Source organism: Syngnathoides biaculeatus, chromosome 13, assembly GCF_019802595.1.
Source record: "Syngnathoides biaculeatus isolate LvHL_M chromosome 13, ASM1980259v1, whole genome shotgun sequence".
Lineage (NCBI taxonomy): Eukaryota > Metazoa > Chordata > Actinopteri > Syngnathiformes > Syngnathidae > Syngnathoides > Syngnathoides biaculeatus.
In genome coordinates this window covers 10,670,319-10,685,080 of record NC_084652.1, presented here as the reverse complement: position 1 = coordinate 10,685,080, position 14,762 = coordinate 10,670,319, and the positions used below count along the sequence as shown (strand labels likewise).

The 14,762-nt window shown below is 41.8% G+C and overlaps 1 protein-coding gene across 6 annotated transcripts in view; it reads left to right on the top strand.

Moving 5' to 3' along the window:
- The window catches only part of vwa5b2 (von Willebrand factor A domain containing 5B2), a 52,638-nt gene that overhangs the window by 30,322 nt on the left and 7,554 nt on the right, over window positions 1–14,762 (top strand). For 5 of the 6 annotated variants that reach the window (XM_061840481.1, XM_061840484.1, XM_061840478.1 and 2 more), the window contains exons 3-13: window positions 2,290–2,450; window positions 4,721–4,885; window positions 7,414–7,614; window positions 8,908–9,130; window positions 9,826–9,986; window positions 10,092–10,223; window positions 11,488–11,612; window positions 11,699–11,875; window positions 12,265–12,375; window positions 12,875–13,077; window positions 14,593–14,707. In XM_061840481.1, coding sequence (XP_061696465.1) covers window positions 4,747–4,885; window positions 7,414–7,614; window positions 8,908–9,130; window positions 9,826–9,986; window positions 10,092–10,223; window positions 11,488–11,612; window positions 11,699–11,875; window positions 12,265–12,375; window positions 12,875–13,077; window positions 14,593–14,707 — 1,587 coding nt within the window. In that variant the 5' untranslated portion in view covers window positions 2,290–2,450; window positions 4,721–4,746. The remainder of the gene's footprint in view (window positions 1–2,289; window positions 2,451–4,720; window positions 4,886–7,413; window positions 7,615–8,907; window positions 9,131–9,825; window positions 9,987–10,091; window positions 10,224–11,487; window positions 11,613–11,698; window positions 11,876–12,264; window positions 12,376–12,874; window positions 13,078–14,592; window positions 14,708–14,762) is intronic. The other variant, XM_061840480.1, reaches the window with a different exon arrangement.

The window sequence follows — 14,762 nt, the reverse complement described above, 5'->3', positions numbered from 1 at the left end:
AAAAGTGTTGTCTTATGCTTTGGATAGTGAACTCTTTTTCCTTCTCCATATGTTTCTCTTTTGGATCATTCTAATTTCAGTTTGACTTGGTTCAAGCTGACCCACAAAAAAAAAAAAAAAAAAAAAAAAAAAAAAGATTCCAGAATTGGCATTTTCCTGACAAGGTCTAATCAGACATTGCTATTCTTGAAGCGTATCATTTGTTTTATTTGATGTGATGGTGACATCATTGAATGGTAAAAATAATAATAAATGTAATCATTAAATGACTTTACTCCACACAAAAGCAATTAAATGTACAGTGTGATTGAAAAAGAAAAAAAAAAATCTCTGCCAGTGATGCAGTGGATAAGAGAAGGCTGACATCTAGTGTCACAATATTGGAATATGCAGTATTGCGCAGACTTTTTAGTGAGGCTATGAGCATGTGCGATGGATTTAAAAAGTGTACACACCCCTGTTTAAATTCCAAGTTTTTATGATGCAAAGATAATGAGACTATAATCATTTTTTTAAATAACTTTTTACACCTTTACCTGTATAACTCACTTGAAAAAAAACACTCAGGAATAAAAATAAACAACTGATAATTTTGCTGTGCATACCCTCTTAGAACCTAATATGAACACTTGTGGCATATTGGGCTGACTCCCTTTGGACATGACTTTGAATGTGACTGCTTACCTCTAAACACAAACATATCCCAGGTATAAGAGCTTGTGCAACTACATCATCTCAGTTCTGGGTTTTTTTTAGTTCCCCTCTCAAAAATGTATTTTTTAATAGCTGAGTTGAATAGGTTGTAATGTCGCAATAATGTAAAAAGTTTACAAATTATTTATCGTGGTCTCATTTAATTTGAACAAGCGTGTGTGGAATTTTACTCCAGTATAATGATTTTTCAGCCCCTTTATTAGGAACTTAAAGCTGCAATGATGATCAAAACAGACACCAAGTGTGACCCCTTTGTCGCTCATGTGATGCGCTTTGCTCTCATTCCCCACCCACCTGCAGGCTTTCTACCAAACAATGACGCTATTCAGTAAACATGCATTGTGCACTGGCTTTAATATAGTATATTAATACAAGTTGTATGAATTGCATTGTAAAGGCACCTTTATTTATTTTATCTTTTTCACTGGTCAGCATCAATGCCGACATTAATAGCGTAGGTTATTGCTTTAACAATCTAAACAATAGGTTTCCTTTGGGCAATAGTTTTTTAAAATGTAAGCTTTAATAATGGCAAAATCAAGAAGAAAATTTATTTTCTAATTAACATGCAGTGCAAAGGTTTGGGGCCATTGCATTTACTGTATTTTTGGAATGTTTGTGTTTTAATAAAATATTAGGACTGCTATTTTTCTCTTTATATGTGCTTGCCCCCAAGGTCGTATTTTCTTTCATTGCTATGCTGGCGACACTCAGATTTATGTACCACTTAAGAACAAAAATACACCTTCGTCTTTTGAACAGAAACAGAATATAGATGGATGGAAAATGGGAGGATGGAACCAAAACCAAAGTGATGGTATTCGCTCCCTTGTAAATTCCTCCTTGTTGACTTGGGTCCCTCGGCACACTTGACTTAGTGATGCCAACGGTCTCAAACTCGGGTTTTTAGTTGGACACGGTTTACAAAGTGATTTGGGAAGTCAGTGTTTTTTCCATCTCACACAGCTGGTAAAGGTGAAACCTTTTCTTGCACACCACCGATTTGAAACAGTAATCCACGCCTCTTACGTTGCATCTCGGCTGGATTACTGTAATGCACTTTACGTTGAAGTCAGCCAGTTGTCATCGAAACATCTGGAGTGGGCGCAAAATTCCGCTGCTCGTCTTTCGACTATGTGAGGTTCTGAAGTCTAAGCAAAGGCTTCGAGGGGATAACGGTCCCAATTTATGGAATGACGTTGAAGTGCATATTAGGCAAGCTCTCCCTCCCCACTTCATTGATTTAAGCCCACCTTTAATTTTTATTCGTTGGCTTTCAACGCACCTTGAGACTTTTTTTTTAAACTTTATTTTTGTTTCCAAGTTATGTAAATGTTCTATGGTGATAAGTTAACACTCTTTGAAATGGGTTATTCAAAACTTCTCACAATGCAGAAGAATGAAAGTACAGTACAAATGAGTAGTACTGTCTGTTTTGCAGCTTCTTTGCTCACCTACTGTCGCCTGCAGCGTCTCCCTGACTGACTCCTACTCCACCCCTTACTCTCCCTCTCCCTCACCCTTTATGTCTCTCTCTCTCTCTCTCACTCTCTCGCTCTCTCCCTCTCTGGCCAGGCCATTAGCCATGAATTATGGTACTGCTACCATCGCAGCCAATTGTCTGGATGAGAAGCAGGCTGTGCCTCACTTTGCGTTGTCGTGTGTTCGCCTGCGGCCAAGTGGTGGGCTCGCCGTCGAGCAGCTGGTAATCATCTCTGCAGTGTCGATGCGAGCAGGTAAGGAAAAAGGGAATTAAATAAAAAAAAATGTCATTGTGGACATACATCATGGCAGTTCATACATTGGATGAATTCTGGTCACATATTGTGAGAAGGGTCTCAAACTTTGATGTAAGGTTTTTTTTAAAGTCTATTTTATACTGTTTTGGTAAAGTTACAGTGGGGGAAATGTACTTTGAAAATAAAGGCTGTGCTATAAAGTCCTACACTTGTATCTTTGGGAAAGCCGTAAGGAGATAAATGCTACGATGGCGTGTTTGGACACAGCCTGCCTCATTTTGTCATATTCAGCACTGAACTGCGCAGTCAGTAAACCTGGATTATTTATTAGACGGATGTACTTGCACATATATATTTATATATTTATTGTAGTAATGTTTTTGGACTTTATTTATATAAAAACATCACATTGTATCTGCTCAGTAATTCTCAAATTGTGTTACAGGTACCATTAGTAGTACATGGGCTCCCTTTTGTGGTTTGTGAAATAATCAGTTCCTAAGGACTGTTCATTTGTATTTAACTAAGTAAAGATTTAACTTTAAAATACATAAAAACTGTGCATAACGTTAGTGGCTAACAATGATATGGTATAAATACATAAAATTACAAGTCAAAGATTGTGTCTTGCAACCACAGTATTTAAGTATACAGCTGCAGGTGTTCTTAAAAAAAAGAGACTCCAAGTTGTTTATTCCCATTTATAGTTGTCGTTTAATCTTAAATAATCTTTACAATCAAACTAAACGTAAAAAAACTGAATTACGTCTCTTGTATTTCAAATAACCACAAAACCTTGCTTTGGAACACTTTATCTTAATGCTAACATGATGACAAATGCCATAGGCGGGCTAATGAATAACCTCTATGTGGCATCTTACGGAACAGATATTTGAAGGCTAAAGGTGCAGCAACACATCTAGACAGACAATTTAATAATAGCTACAAACGTGTTCTTTATCAAATACAGAAAAAACTAATTACTAATAGCTTATTAATGAGTTAATGAGGAGTTAATGAGTTATTTCTAATAACGCAGTCACTCTTATGTTTGTCTACATGACTGCAATAGTGTCACCTGTGGGCCAAGTCACCACATACAAGACGGCGCCACATTGAATTAATGGTGGTGTGCAAACCGTAATTGTAAACAATATGGAGGGCTATCTGACTTATTAAAAACATTACAATTACACTTTGTGTGTGTGTGAGAGGGAGCCTTAATCGATTAATGGCATTTCTGTGCCTTTCAGTGGGGTGGGGGGTTTGAGCATTGGTTGTTAAATTTTTTTTCTGGATTTTGTGCACAAAGATTCATATAATATATATTAAAGATGAAGAGAAATTGCAATTTCGTTCTGCAAAAATTAAAACATTAAACCAATTTAGCCAAAGACGTGGAGTAGAGACACTTTATTTGCTTTAGTGCTTTAGCCACAGAAAGTAATGCAGTGGGATGGATATGGCCCCCTCGACTAGACACTGGTTTTCTAGAACCACATGCAAACTTGTACACAAGAAACCAGTATTCACTTTTTAAGACAAACCTCATATAGTTGCACTTTTTCCAGTGTTTGTGTTTCAGTTTGCCTTGTTTTAACAAAACCGCGATTTATTTGCCCGTTATGAAGTGAGAGAACAGTAACCAGATGGCGGCTGTTTGTCTTGTTGGAAAGGTAGACGTGAAAAGGCCATTACTTGGATCGCGGCAAACACACACACACACACACACACACCCCAAAGTGTACACACACATTCATGGTAAATGTGAGCAAGTCTGGGCTGATGTATTCAAAGTCAGATGGAATCTTTACATGCACTTTTAGTTTGTTTGTTGACGCGCTCCTGTGGTCTTCTTCATGTAAGGGGTGAGTGGCTCTGTGGCAGTGGATGGGCATACAGGTTACCCACCGGTATATGTGAGACATGATGCATAGAATGGTGAGTGTTGACATGCGGTGTTAATGATTGACGGAGCCTCTCACACAAAACCGCTGGTCGCTAAGAGCCGGAGGAAAAGGAGTTATGCACTTGTCTAAGAGCTGCCCTGTAATGTACATAAAAATACATGTTTTACATGCATATTGACTTCCAATGTCAAATCTACTGGAGACCCCCTGCCCAAAAAAAAAAACCACTTTCAGCAAAACCCATTGTTTGATTTTTTTTTTTTTTTGTAATGCATGCTTAATTGATCATGCAGACGTAATGGAAAAAGAGGCACTTAACATGCGCACATTAGGTCACACGCGGATTTGTGCTTTCAGAACTGTTGGTGCCCTGAGCTGAGAAGATGGTTGGACTGAGGAACCGTTCCACGTGGGATCCACTGCTGCTCAAGTCGTCTTGCATCAAATCTTGTGCCGTCGGCTGCTCCTTGGGCATCACCGCGCACCTTACTTATGCCAATGCCGACAAAGAACCCATTGAAGGTAACTGATGGGGGCAAGTTGCTTGCACATTGTATTTGCATAAAACACTAAAAATCCTACTTGAGAGGGCCATTATGAGTCTGTGCTCATAACCGTCATTATTTGTCAAGTATTGTGAGAACTTGTAACAAAAGCGACATATTGTGCAAAAAAAAAAAAGAAGGCTTGCACTTCCAAAGACTGTCAGGTGTTAATGTGGAAAACGTTTATTATCCTATGACATTAAATCCAAGGATGAAACAAAATGACTGCAAATTGTAATTGTAACGTATAAGACTAAAAGCACTCACTATACACTAAATCCAGCATTTTCATTTGCATATACAGTGCATATACTTGCATATATAGTAGTGCTTTGCCAGATGAGATAATACAAGCATGTATTCTGTATCCTCTGGGAAGAACTGCTGATATCACGGATGATTTATTGATGCCTCCTCTGTTCTCATGTATATCCAAATGTTCGTTTTCAACCATTTGAACGATGGACAACTTGTTAGTACGTCTGCCTCACAGTTATGATGGTCTGGATTAGAATCTAGCCTCACCTGTGCAGAGTGTGCATATTCTCCCCGTGGCTGCGTGGGTTTTCTCTAGGTACTGTGATTTCCTTCCACATTTGCTAAAGACATTTACTCCGCGTCGGAGTCATGCACAGTATATCTGAATCCAAAAGCTAGATTATTTTTATACAATGGTATTTATTTAGGTTTTTTCATGTCTTCTGACATAGTATCTGAAAGCCAGTAAAGTTATTTAAAAAAAAGAAACCTGTTCGGTGGCATGCGATCGAAAACCCGTAATGCCCGGGTCAGAATACAAGTCAAATTTGTTCTGTCATAACTGCACAATGTTAAGCTACTGCCATAAAATCTTGTATTCCCGATACCACCCCATCGCGTTTCTTATGATCATTGAGCTTTATCTTGTGAACTCATATGGGAAAATCTCGTTACCATGGGCAGGACAACGCGAGTGGCTCACGGCCGACTGTATTATAAGAAGAAAAGGGGGGGGGGTGTTGGTGGTCACCGATGCTCAGGGGAGGAGGGAATGATGCTTGTGTAAGGCTTGCTTGAGGTATGTTCATGTACCTTTAATACGATTTGGCTCGCAAGCAAGCAACAAAACGTTAGGTAACCTAGCAAGATAGCGCTAGCACCAGTGGTTGTAAACATGCTGCCCTTCTGATAAAATACATGATCTCACCAGAGCAACGATTTCCAATCTTTATGGAGCCAAGACACGCTTTAGAATTTACAATAATTTTATTTAATTTAGAATTTACAAATCTCACAACACACCAACAAACAAAAAGGTCACAAAAAGTGATAACATTAATTGCTGTACGTACTTACTGCTATCTTAATAGAAGACCGTTATTTTTATTTTGTCTGTCACTATGCCTCATTGGTATAAATAGATCTGAATCATCTTTAATAATGAACAGAGATGCATTTATTGAGGAATGAAGTACACAAGTGTACAGAGTAAATGAACAGGTAATTTACATAGACTCATTGCTCCATATTTTGATCTGCCCCAAAAATCCGCATTTTATAAAAGCCAAGTTTATGTGAACCAGGGTGTACCCTGGCTTTCTCCATTATGCCTGCCACCCTCGTGAGGATATGCAGTTGTCCCCCACGTGGCCAAATATGTACGAAAAAACTCAAAACATGTTCACGAGTTGTCAATTAAGTTGTAAATTTAATTTGGAGGGGCGGCACGGTGGCTCAGTCGAAAAGTGTTGGCCTCACAGTTCTGAGGTCCCGGGTTCAATCGCAGCCCTCCCTGTGTGGAATTTGCATGTTCGCCCCATGCCCGCGTGGGCTTTCTCCAGGCACTCCGGTTTCCTCCCACATCCCAAAAACATGCAACATTAATTGGAGACTCTAAATTGCCCTTAGGTGTGATTGTGAGTGCAGCTGTTTGACTTATGTGCCCTGTGATTGGCAGGCAACCAGTTCAGGGTGTACCCCACCTCCTGCCCGTTGACAACTGGCATAGGCTCCAGCATTCCCGCGACCCTTGTGAGGATAAGCAGCTAAGAAAATGGATGAATGGATTTAATTTAGAGTGTGCTGGAACATGATGGAATATTTATCTTTTCCTTATCAGCGGTGATTTAGTGAGCGAGTGGACTCGTACCTAATTGTTGTTTCTGTCATCATGGGACTGTTGTTGTTTTTGATACGGCTGTTGTCGTTCCCATTGTGCTCTGATTGTTCCCAACCTTTATCGTGTTTCCTCTCTCTGTCTACTCTCTGTCCTTCTACTCTGTCGCTCGATGTAAAACTGACCAGTTGAGGTAGACGGACACCCCACAGAGCCTGGGTTCATTTCGAGGTTTCTTTCCTAGAGGTTCTTTCTAGAGGTGCTTGCTAATGTGTCGTCCAGTATACAATACATATAATACATGATTAGTGTGGTTCTCTGTTAAGTCCCTGAAGATAACTTTTTTTATTGTGAAGTGGCACCATATAAATAAAGTTGACTTGACTAATGTCTTGCCCTATACTACGCAGGTGTGTTTGTGTACCCTCTTGGAGAAAAGGAGGTCGTGGTGGGCTTCGAGGCGGCCATTGCAGGACGTCTGATGGGTGTCCAGATCCGTAACCGAGGCAAGCTCAAGGACTGCTGCTTGGACTGCTGTCCCGGTCCTGGTGCCGAAGGCCGGGAATGGAACTGCTGTGGGAGCTCAAGCTTGGACATGCAGTGCACTAACGGTGAGCGCCAATGGGCTAAGGTTCACCGCTGACCGAATGATAGGGCTGAAAAGCGACTGACCTGAAAATTTCATAAATATTACAGTCAGCGACTCTTCACCGCACAGCAGGTGCTTTACCTTCACACATACTGTATAAACAAAAATTGTGACTCCTCAGACATTTTGAGATGCCTTATACACTGTACTTCAGGGGTGTCCAATCACGTTCAACCAGGTGATTGCTGAGGCAGTTTTGGTCGATAGGCTGACCCCCCCCCCCCCCCAAAAAAAAAAAATCAGCCTGTCATCCATTTCGTCTCTTGATTCAGGTGTGGCCAACACGTCGATGACTCTGTTAGATTGATTGATTGCCATTGGGTTTGACCAATCCTGGCCTCTTCTGCGCATGTGCACATACAGTAATTTCCAGACTATAGAGCGCACCTGATTATAAACCTCATAGCGCTAACAGGCCTGGTTAAAAAAAGAAAAAAAATGTACCGGTTAAAGTCACTGAGACGCGGCAGTAACACAGCAGCAACACGCTAGCACAGTGCTAACAGGGCCGGTAAAGGTCACTTCCTCGGCACATATATTCCACCGGTCTCACGCTTACTCTTTCTGCTCGAGTGCCCCCTTGCGGCTGAATGGGAGGGGGATCAAACGCAGGGTTGAAAGCGTGTGAAAAAAGTCACGGCTCATAGTCCGGAAATTATGGTAAATGCGGGTTCTACCAAGCTGGCTTCCTATTCACCATCTGTCTCTTGCTTTCTCCACTGTAGTCGCTCCCACAATTGTGAACGCGATTATCCATTTTGACAACAGAGACTGTCCTCCACACTTTGTTTTTATCCACAGTTACATCCTCAATGAAATCATAAATATTGTAAACTATTATCACAAAAACACATTTGACATATCTGTACTTTTGAAGCATCCAAAGAATATACTGCGGAATCCCAAATGATGCTAGTCACAGAGAAGAGTTGTCTACTGTTGTAAAATTCTGCTTTCAACATTCACAGAAATGTAATTTCAAAATGGACCCTCTTGTTTTAACCTCACCGAGGAAAACAAGGGCATATTGCAGATATCGAGAAATTTGGCTGTTGGCCAGCTATCAAATGGGTGCTCCTGCAGTACATCCAGATGTATGTGCTGTTTCATAGTAAATTGCGAATACAAAATTGTTTTCATTTCTCAATTGTAGCATCCCGGATGAATTGCTGCTTTTAAAATTCAAAAGTGTGATGGAACTTTACCTTTTGTTGTAGTTGTGACATCCTGTTTTTTATTTCTCTCTCTCTCTCAGGCCATCTCATCCTCGATGAAGATCTGGAACGAAACACCTTCATCGTGGAAATAGGGGTCATAGGTCCCATGGACGTCGTGTCAATCATCATGAAGACCACACTAGAACTGCCCACATTAGAAAATGGAGCAATCCACATTGTTTACCCAACATTGCTGACGCCCATTGTCGGGCACATGACTGCAAGCAAGAGTGAAAATGGAGGGAAAGCTGAAGAAACTGGGTATCTGAAATTGACAAATCTCAATTTAATTGATCACTTATTGATTATGGCTTTACAGCCAAAATTTCACAAGATGCAAGACAATTAATTTGCCACTGTCGTCTACCTAAATTATTCAAAATTGCTCTCTGTGCAGTTTGACAGCAGTAGAAACCGCAGCCACTTTAGTGCATAGCAATTCGAAACTCTACACACCCTGGTTCAAATGCCATGTTTTTGTGATATTACAAAAATGATAAACAATTTCAAAACATGTTCTGACTTCTATTTCATGAGTTTCAACGTGGTTAATTAATTCTGATCACAAACTCATCACTATGTAGATATGAGGGTGTGATCACTTATGCAACCATATAATCTAGGCTGTTTTACCTCCTCAAAAAAAATTTTTTTCCTTGTACAACTTATACTCTACATTAACGATGGAGAAAGTTTTGAAATGATTTATGTTTGTCTCGTTTTTCTATATTCCAAAACCTGGTGATTGAACAGGGGTGTGTAGGCTATTCATGTACTGTATGTTAAATTAATATTTACAGTCTCTATCAAAATTGCGCATTATCGTGAGAATTTCGGATATAGCTGTCCTATTGAATCTCATGAAATTGTGCAGGTGTATCTAGTAAGTAATATCTGCTGAGTGTATATTTCATGAAGTGTACTACGGGTTTCCCCATTTGTGTATCCGTCTTCAGATCAACCAGCTGTTTTAGTGCCACCTCAGGAAAACAGGACCGGGTACTTGATTCTGAGCAGCAGTACTGCGCACATGCCATCTTCTCCAGTCCAGCCGCCAGTTTGGCTCCTTATGAACTGAACTTCCAACTGTTGGTCCGAGGGGCTTGTCTGCTGGCCGGTACAGCCTTTCTCGTGTTTTCTGAATTCATTTCCACCCCCCGTTTTTTGTTTTTTTTTTTCTTTTTTGCGGCAATTTTTTTTTTTTTTTCCATCCTGAACTCAGGACTGGAGAGCCCCACCCATGCCCTGAGAGCGGATGCTGACCCCAGCGCACAAAGTGCCTCCGCCACCTACATCACTTTAGCGCAGGAGCATCCCTATGACAGACACATAGAGATCATCTTGCACCTAAGCGGTGAGTACCGTAATTCCTGGCTTACAGAGCGCACCTGCTTATAAGCCTCACCCAGTACATTTGTAAAGGAAATACTATTTGGTACATACATAAGCCGCAGCTGTGTAAAAGCCGCAAGTGCCCACATTGAAACATGAGATATTTACAAAGAAAGACGGTAAACAGAGAGTTTAATGCTAGCGCCACGCTAACAGGGCTGGTTTAAAAAAAAAAAAACATACCGGTTTGATGGTCTGAGCATTCCCCCGTGCTCATTGTGATTAATGCGCATGTGTTACTAATAGGGGAACTCTGGGTACGTAGCCGACGCTTCCTGGAAAATCTCCCGCTCTCATTCCTCCTCCTCCTTCTTCTACATAGAGGGAGCTAACGTACGTTATATCCTAACCCTAACCTAACCTTAAAACAAAATTTGATTAAAAAAAATGTACACAACTACATACGTTCGCTGTGTTCATCTTTCTGAGAGGTCCATAGTGTTACGGGATTTTAGACCAAACCAGCAAAATTCGACAAGGCAGTTGTATTGCGTGACTCACAATTTAATCTCACACACATCAACACGACACAAAATAGATGTACATGAACAGAGTAGTTGAGCCGCAACGGCGAATAGTCACCAATGTTGAACGCGCAAATGTTCGTCCCAGCGGGTATTCCAAGTTAGCGAAAGATCCAGCCGGTCCAAAAACAAAAGGCAGAAGGCGTCATTGTAACTACTGTTCCAAGCAGCGTAGTTTCGAAACATTTCACACACATAACAATAGCGAACATGAACACTCAGTGACAAGTTGTCAAATGGCACACGTTGAAGCATGGATGGGGACGTTTCAGACTGGCCGGAAGTTTAGAAAACATACGCGCATGCGTACTAATTTATGCACATGCGCGTTAATCACAAGAAGACTTTTTAGCACCGGGATTGCTCAGACCATCCATCCCCGGAAAAAATCACTGAGACACAGCAGTAACATGCTAGTGCAGCGCTAACGGGCCCAGATCGGGAAAAGTCACATCCTCGGCACATATATTCCAACGGTCTCATTCTTATCTTTTCCGCTCGAGTGGCCCCTTGCGGCCGTTAGAAAAATTGCACAAATTAGTCGCATCACCACATAAACCGCAGGGTTGAAAGCGTGTGAAAAAAGTCACGGCTTATAGGCCGGAAATTATGGTACATAAAGGCTTCATTCACCTTCGACCCTCATTTTTTTTCTTTTTTGTTTTTTTGGGTGAATGTTAAATGTGATTTTGTTTTTCACAGAGCCACACAGCCCACTGGTCATAATCGAGAAAGGAAGGCTCTCCTTCAGCCAGTATGAACAGCACATCCACTCTCGACGGGATTTCATTCGCTGCACCCGCAAAGATCCTGAACCTGAGAGGAAGGTAAGCAGAGCCGGCATGTCGGTTTGTTTTGGGATTTTTTTCCCATCCCTTATTATGTCGTGCTAACTGCTCTCAAATGAATGCAGATGGAGTTTGTGCGGAAGCGCTATCACAAGGACATCCTAAGCAACCCGGTGTTGATGCTCAATTTCTGTCCCAATTTCTTGGGGGAACCTCTGGAGCTGAACAAAGCAACCAGAGAAATATTGTTCCTTGTCGACTGGAGCGGTGCCATGAGTGGGACCAACATCTGTCGGGTCAAAGTGAGCACCAAACCAAAATGATTCAAGATTACCTGAAATTTCTTGTGCGCAAAACTGCAAATGAAATGCTCTAACATACACTCGTAAAAGACGATTTTGGTAGTGAATGTGAGTGAAAGAAGTGTCAATTTGAGAGTTTTTTTATATGTGAATGTGAGTGAAATATCCAGTGTGTACTTCGGTGTATGAGAGAGAAAGAGAAAGAGAGACCCTTTCAGTAGCCTGCATGAGTGGTACAGTTGTGTGAGAGCATTTTAATAGTGTGCAAGCGAGACTTTATGTAGTGAATATGAGGATTTCAGTAGTGTGTGTGAAACCGTTTAGTTTGTGTTTGTGTTGCAGACTTTGTAAGCTTTGCAAAGCTTTTAAGCCTTGTCTTACATCAACAGGAAGCCCTGCTGGTCGCCTTGAAGAGTCTCCCTTCGGGGACCCTGCTCAACATTGTCGGCTTCGGCGCCCCGACGAAACCTCTTTTCACAGCCAGCAAGCTCTGCACGGATGTTAGTTTGAATTGTTTAAAAGGAAAGAGGGTTGGGGGGGTGGGGAGTCGTTGGGATCGTGTTTCCTGGAGGCAGATGTTTTCCAATCGTGAAGGACGGTCCGTTTGACTCTGTCTGCGCTTTAATCTGGCAATAGGTCAATTCTTTGGGCTGCCTTAGCAGCAGAGTATCAGGTTTAATCGAGATGCGGACAAACAGTATTTTCACACTCAGCTGAACATATGGTGACCTTTTATGCATTTTCAACACACCAGTGAGGTGTCTTTTCAAAACCTCCCATCAAGCTTGTTTGTCCACATTTTAAGGGAGGTGCTAATGCGTGCATGTTTGCCTTCGCTTTATTACACGAGCTCTGATTCAATTACTTTTCCACCCTGACTGTGTAATTGGGGCATCTGATCTCAGGAAGACATTTTTTTTCTCGGAGGTGATGTTTGCCTAGGCTTCATGATTGTTGGTTTTGCTTGCTTTTATAGTTCTGAAAGGACTTGTGCTTTAGGTCACGCTGATGCAGGCCTACGAGTATGTCCAGAGGATGAGAGCGGACATGCGCGGTATCAACCTACTGGGGGCGCTGTCCTGGGTGTACCAGCAGCCTATGCAGCGCACATACCCTCGTCAGGTCTTCGTCATCACGGACGGTGCCAAAAACAACGTGGCGAAAGTTTTGGAGCTGGTCCGCAGGAACATATGCGCTGGCAGGTATGGATGTATGATGTTCTAGCCATCCATTTTCTTTGCCGCTTATCGTCATGAGTGTCGCGGGGCGTGCTGGAGCCTATCCCAGCTGTCAACGGGCAGGAGGCAGGGCCCCTGAACCGGTTGCCAGCCAGTCGCAGGGCACATTGAGACAAACAGCCGCACTCACAATCACACCTAGGGGCAATTTAGAGTGGTATGATATTCTAGTAAAAGAAAATCCATGTAATTCACTACAACACAATGGAACTGGGATTCTTTATCCCAACCACATTCCAAAAACATGCATGGCAGGTAAATAGAAGACCAGCCAAACAACCGTTGCATTATTATTAGTGTGAGTCTGCCACTTGCGATACGTTGCTAAGTGCTAGCATGGCTAGCACTTAAAAAAACTACTTTCCTTCTATGCTATGCTATTAAAGACAAGGAAAAGGCAACATAGGCTGCGAAAAATTAATTCATCCATCCATTTTCTTTGGCTGCTTATCCTCACGAGAGTCGTGGGGAGTGGTGGAGCCTATCCCAGCTGTCAACACGCAGGAGGCGATGTACACCCTGAACTGGTTGCCAACCAATCGCAGGGCACATAGAGACAAACAGCCGCACTCACAATCACACCTCCGGCCAATTTAGAGTGTCCAATTAATGTAGCATATTTTTGGGGTGTGGGAGGAAACCGAAGTGCCCGGACAAAAACCCATGTAGGCCCTGGGGAGAACATGCCAACTCCACACAGGCGGGTTCGGAATTGAACCCAGGACCTCAGAACTGTGAGGCCGACGCTTTACCAGCTGATCCACCGTGCCACCGCAAAAAATTAAAAGAACAAAATCAAAACACATAACGATACAAAAAATATCAATGAATATAAATGATGAACGAAGGACGTCTTCAACGTTAAAAAGACTGCAAATAATAAATACCAGTATGTTTTTTTTTCATTTCACATCATCCAAAATGAAAGAGTTCCCAACCTGATTATTTGAACCAAATTCCTTCTTCTAGTTAAAACAGACATGCATTGGAAATCAATCAGTCAATATTTTTTTGCATATTGCAACTTCCACACGATCCAAAAAGTTCTCCACAGAATAAACACCAGAACAGGAGAAAAATCCCGGAATCCACGGGCATGAAGTGGAAAGCGTGTGCTGTTTTAGACGAATACACCTCGGGGGGGGGGGAGAAAAAAAAATGACTGGGCCGACAGAGTATATTTCAGCCCCGCCCATTAATCCTGTTAAGTGCTCTCCTTTGCAATAAAAGTAAAATTCTCCCAACCCCCTCCCCATCTCCCTCAGCGATGTACAATAACTCCATTTATCCCTCATTAGTATTCTGCTGTTACACTGTCTTTCCTCACTGAATCTGGATTGTGAACATTTTCTCACTGATCCTACCATTGGAAACAAAGCATTTTTATACTATTTACTTTGCTTTACGCATATGTGTAATGAAGCTTCCTTTCGGTAATGTTTTCCTTGTGTTGAGACGTGTTACCTGTTATCCCTGCAGATGCTTTGGTTTGGGCCTTGGTTCCAGAGCATGCAGGCGACTCCTGCAGGGCGTCGCCAAGCTGACGGGAGGTACTACGGAGTTTTTGGAAGATGAAGAAAGACTTCAGCCCAAGGTCTCCGCCACTACCACTTAGAGTGGAAATACACGTTGCACGTTTTAACTGATCT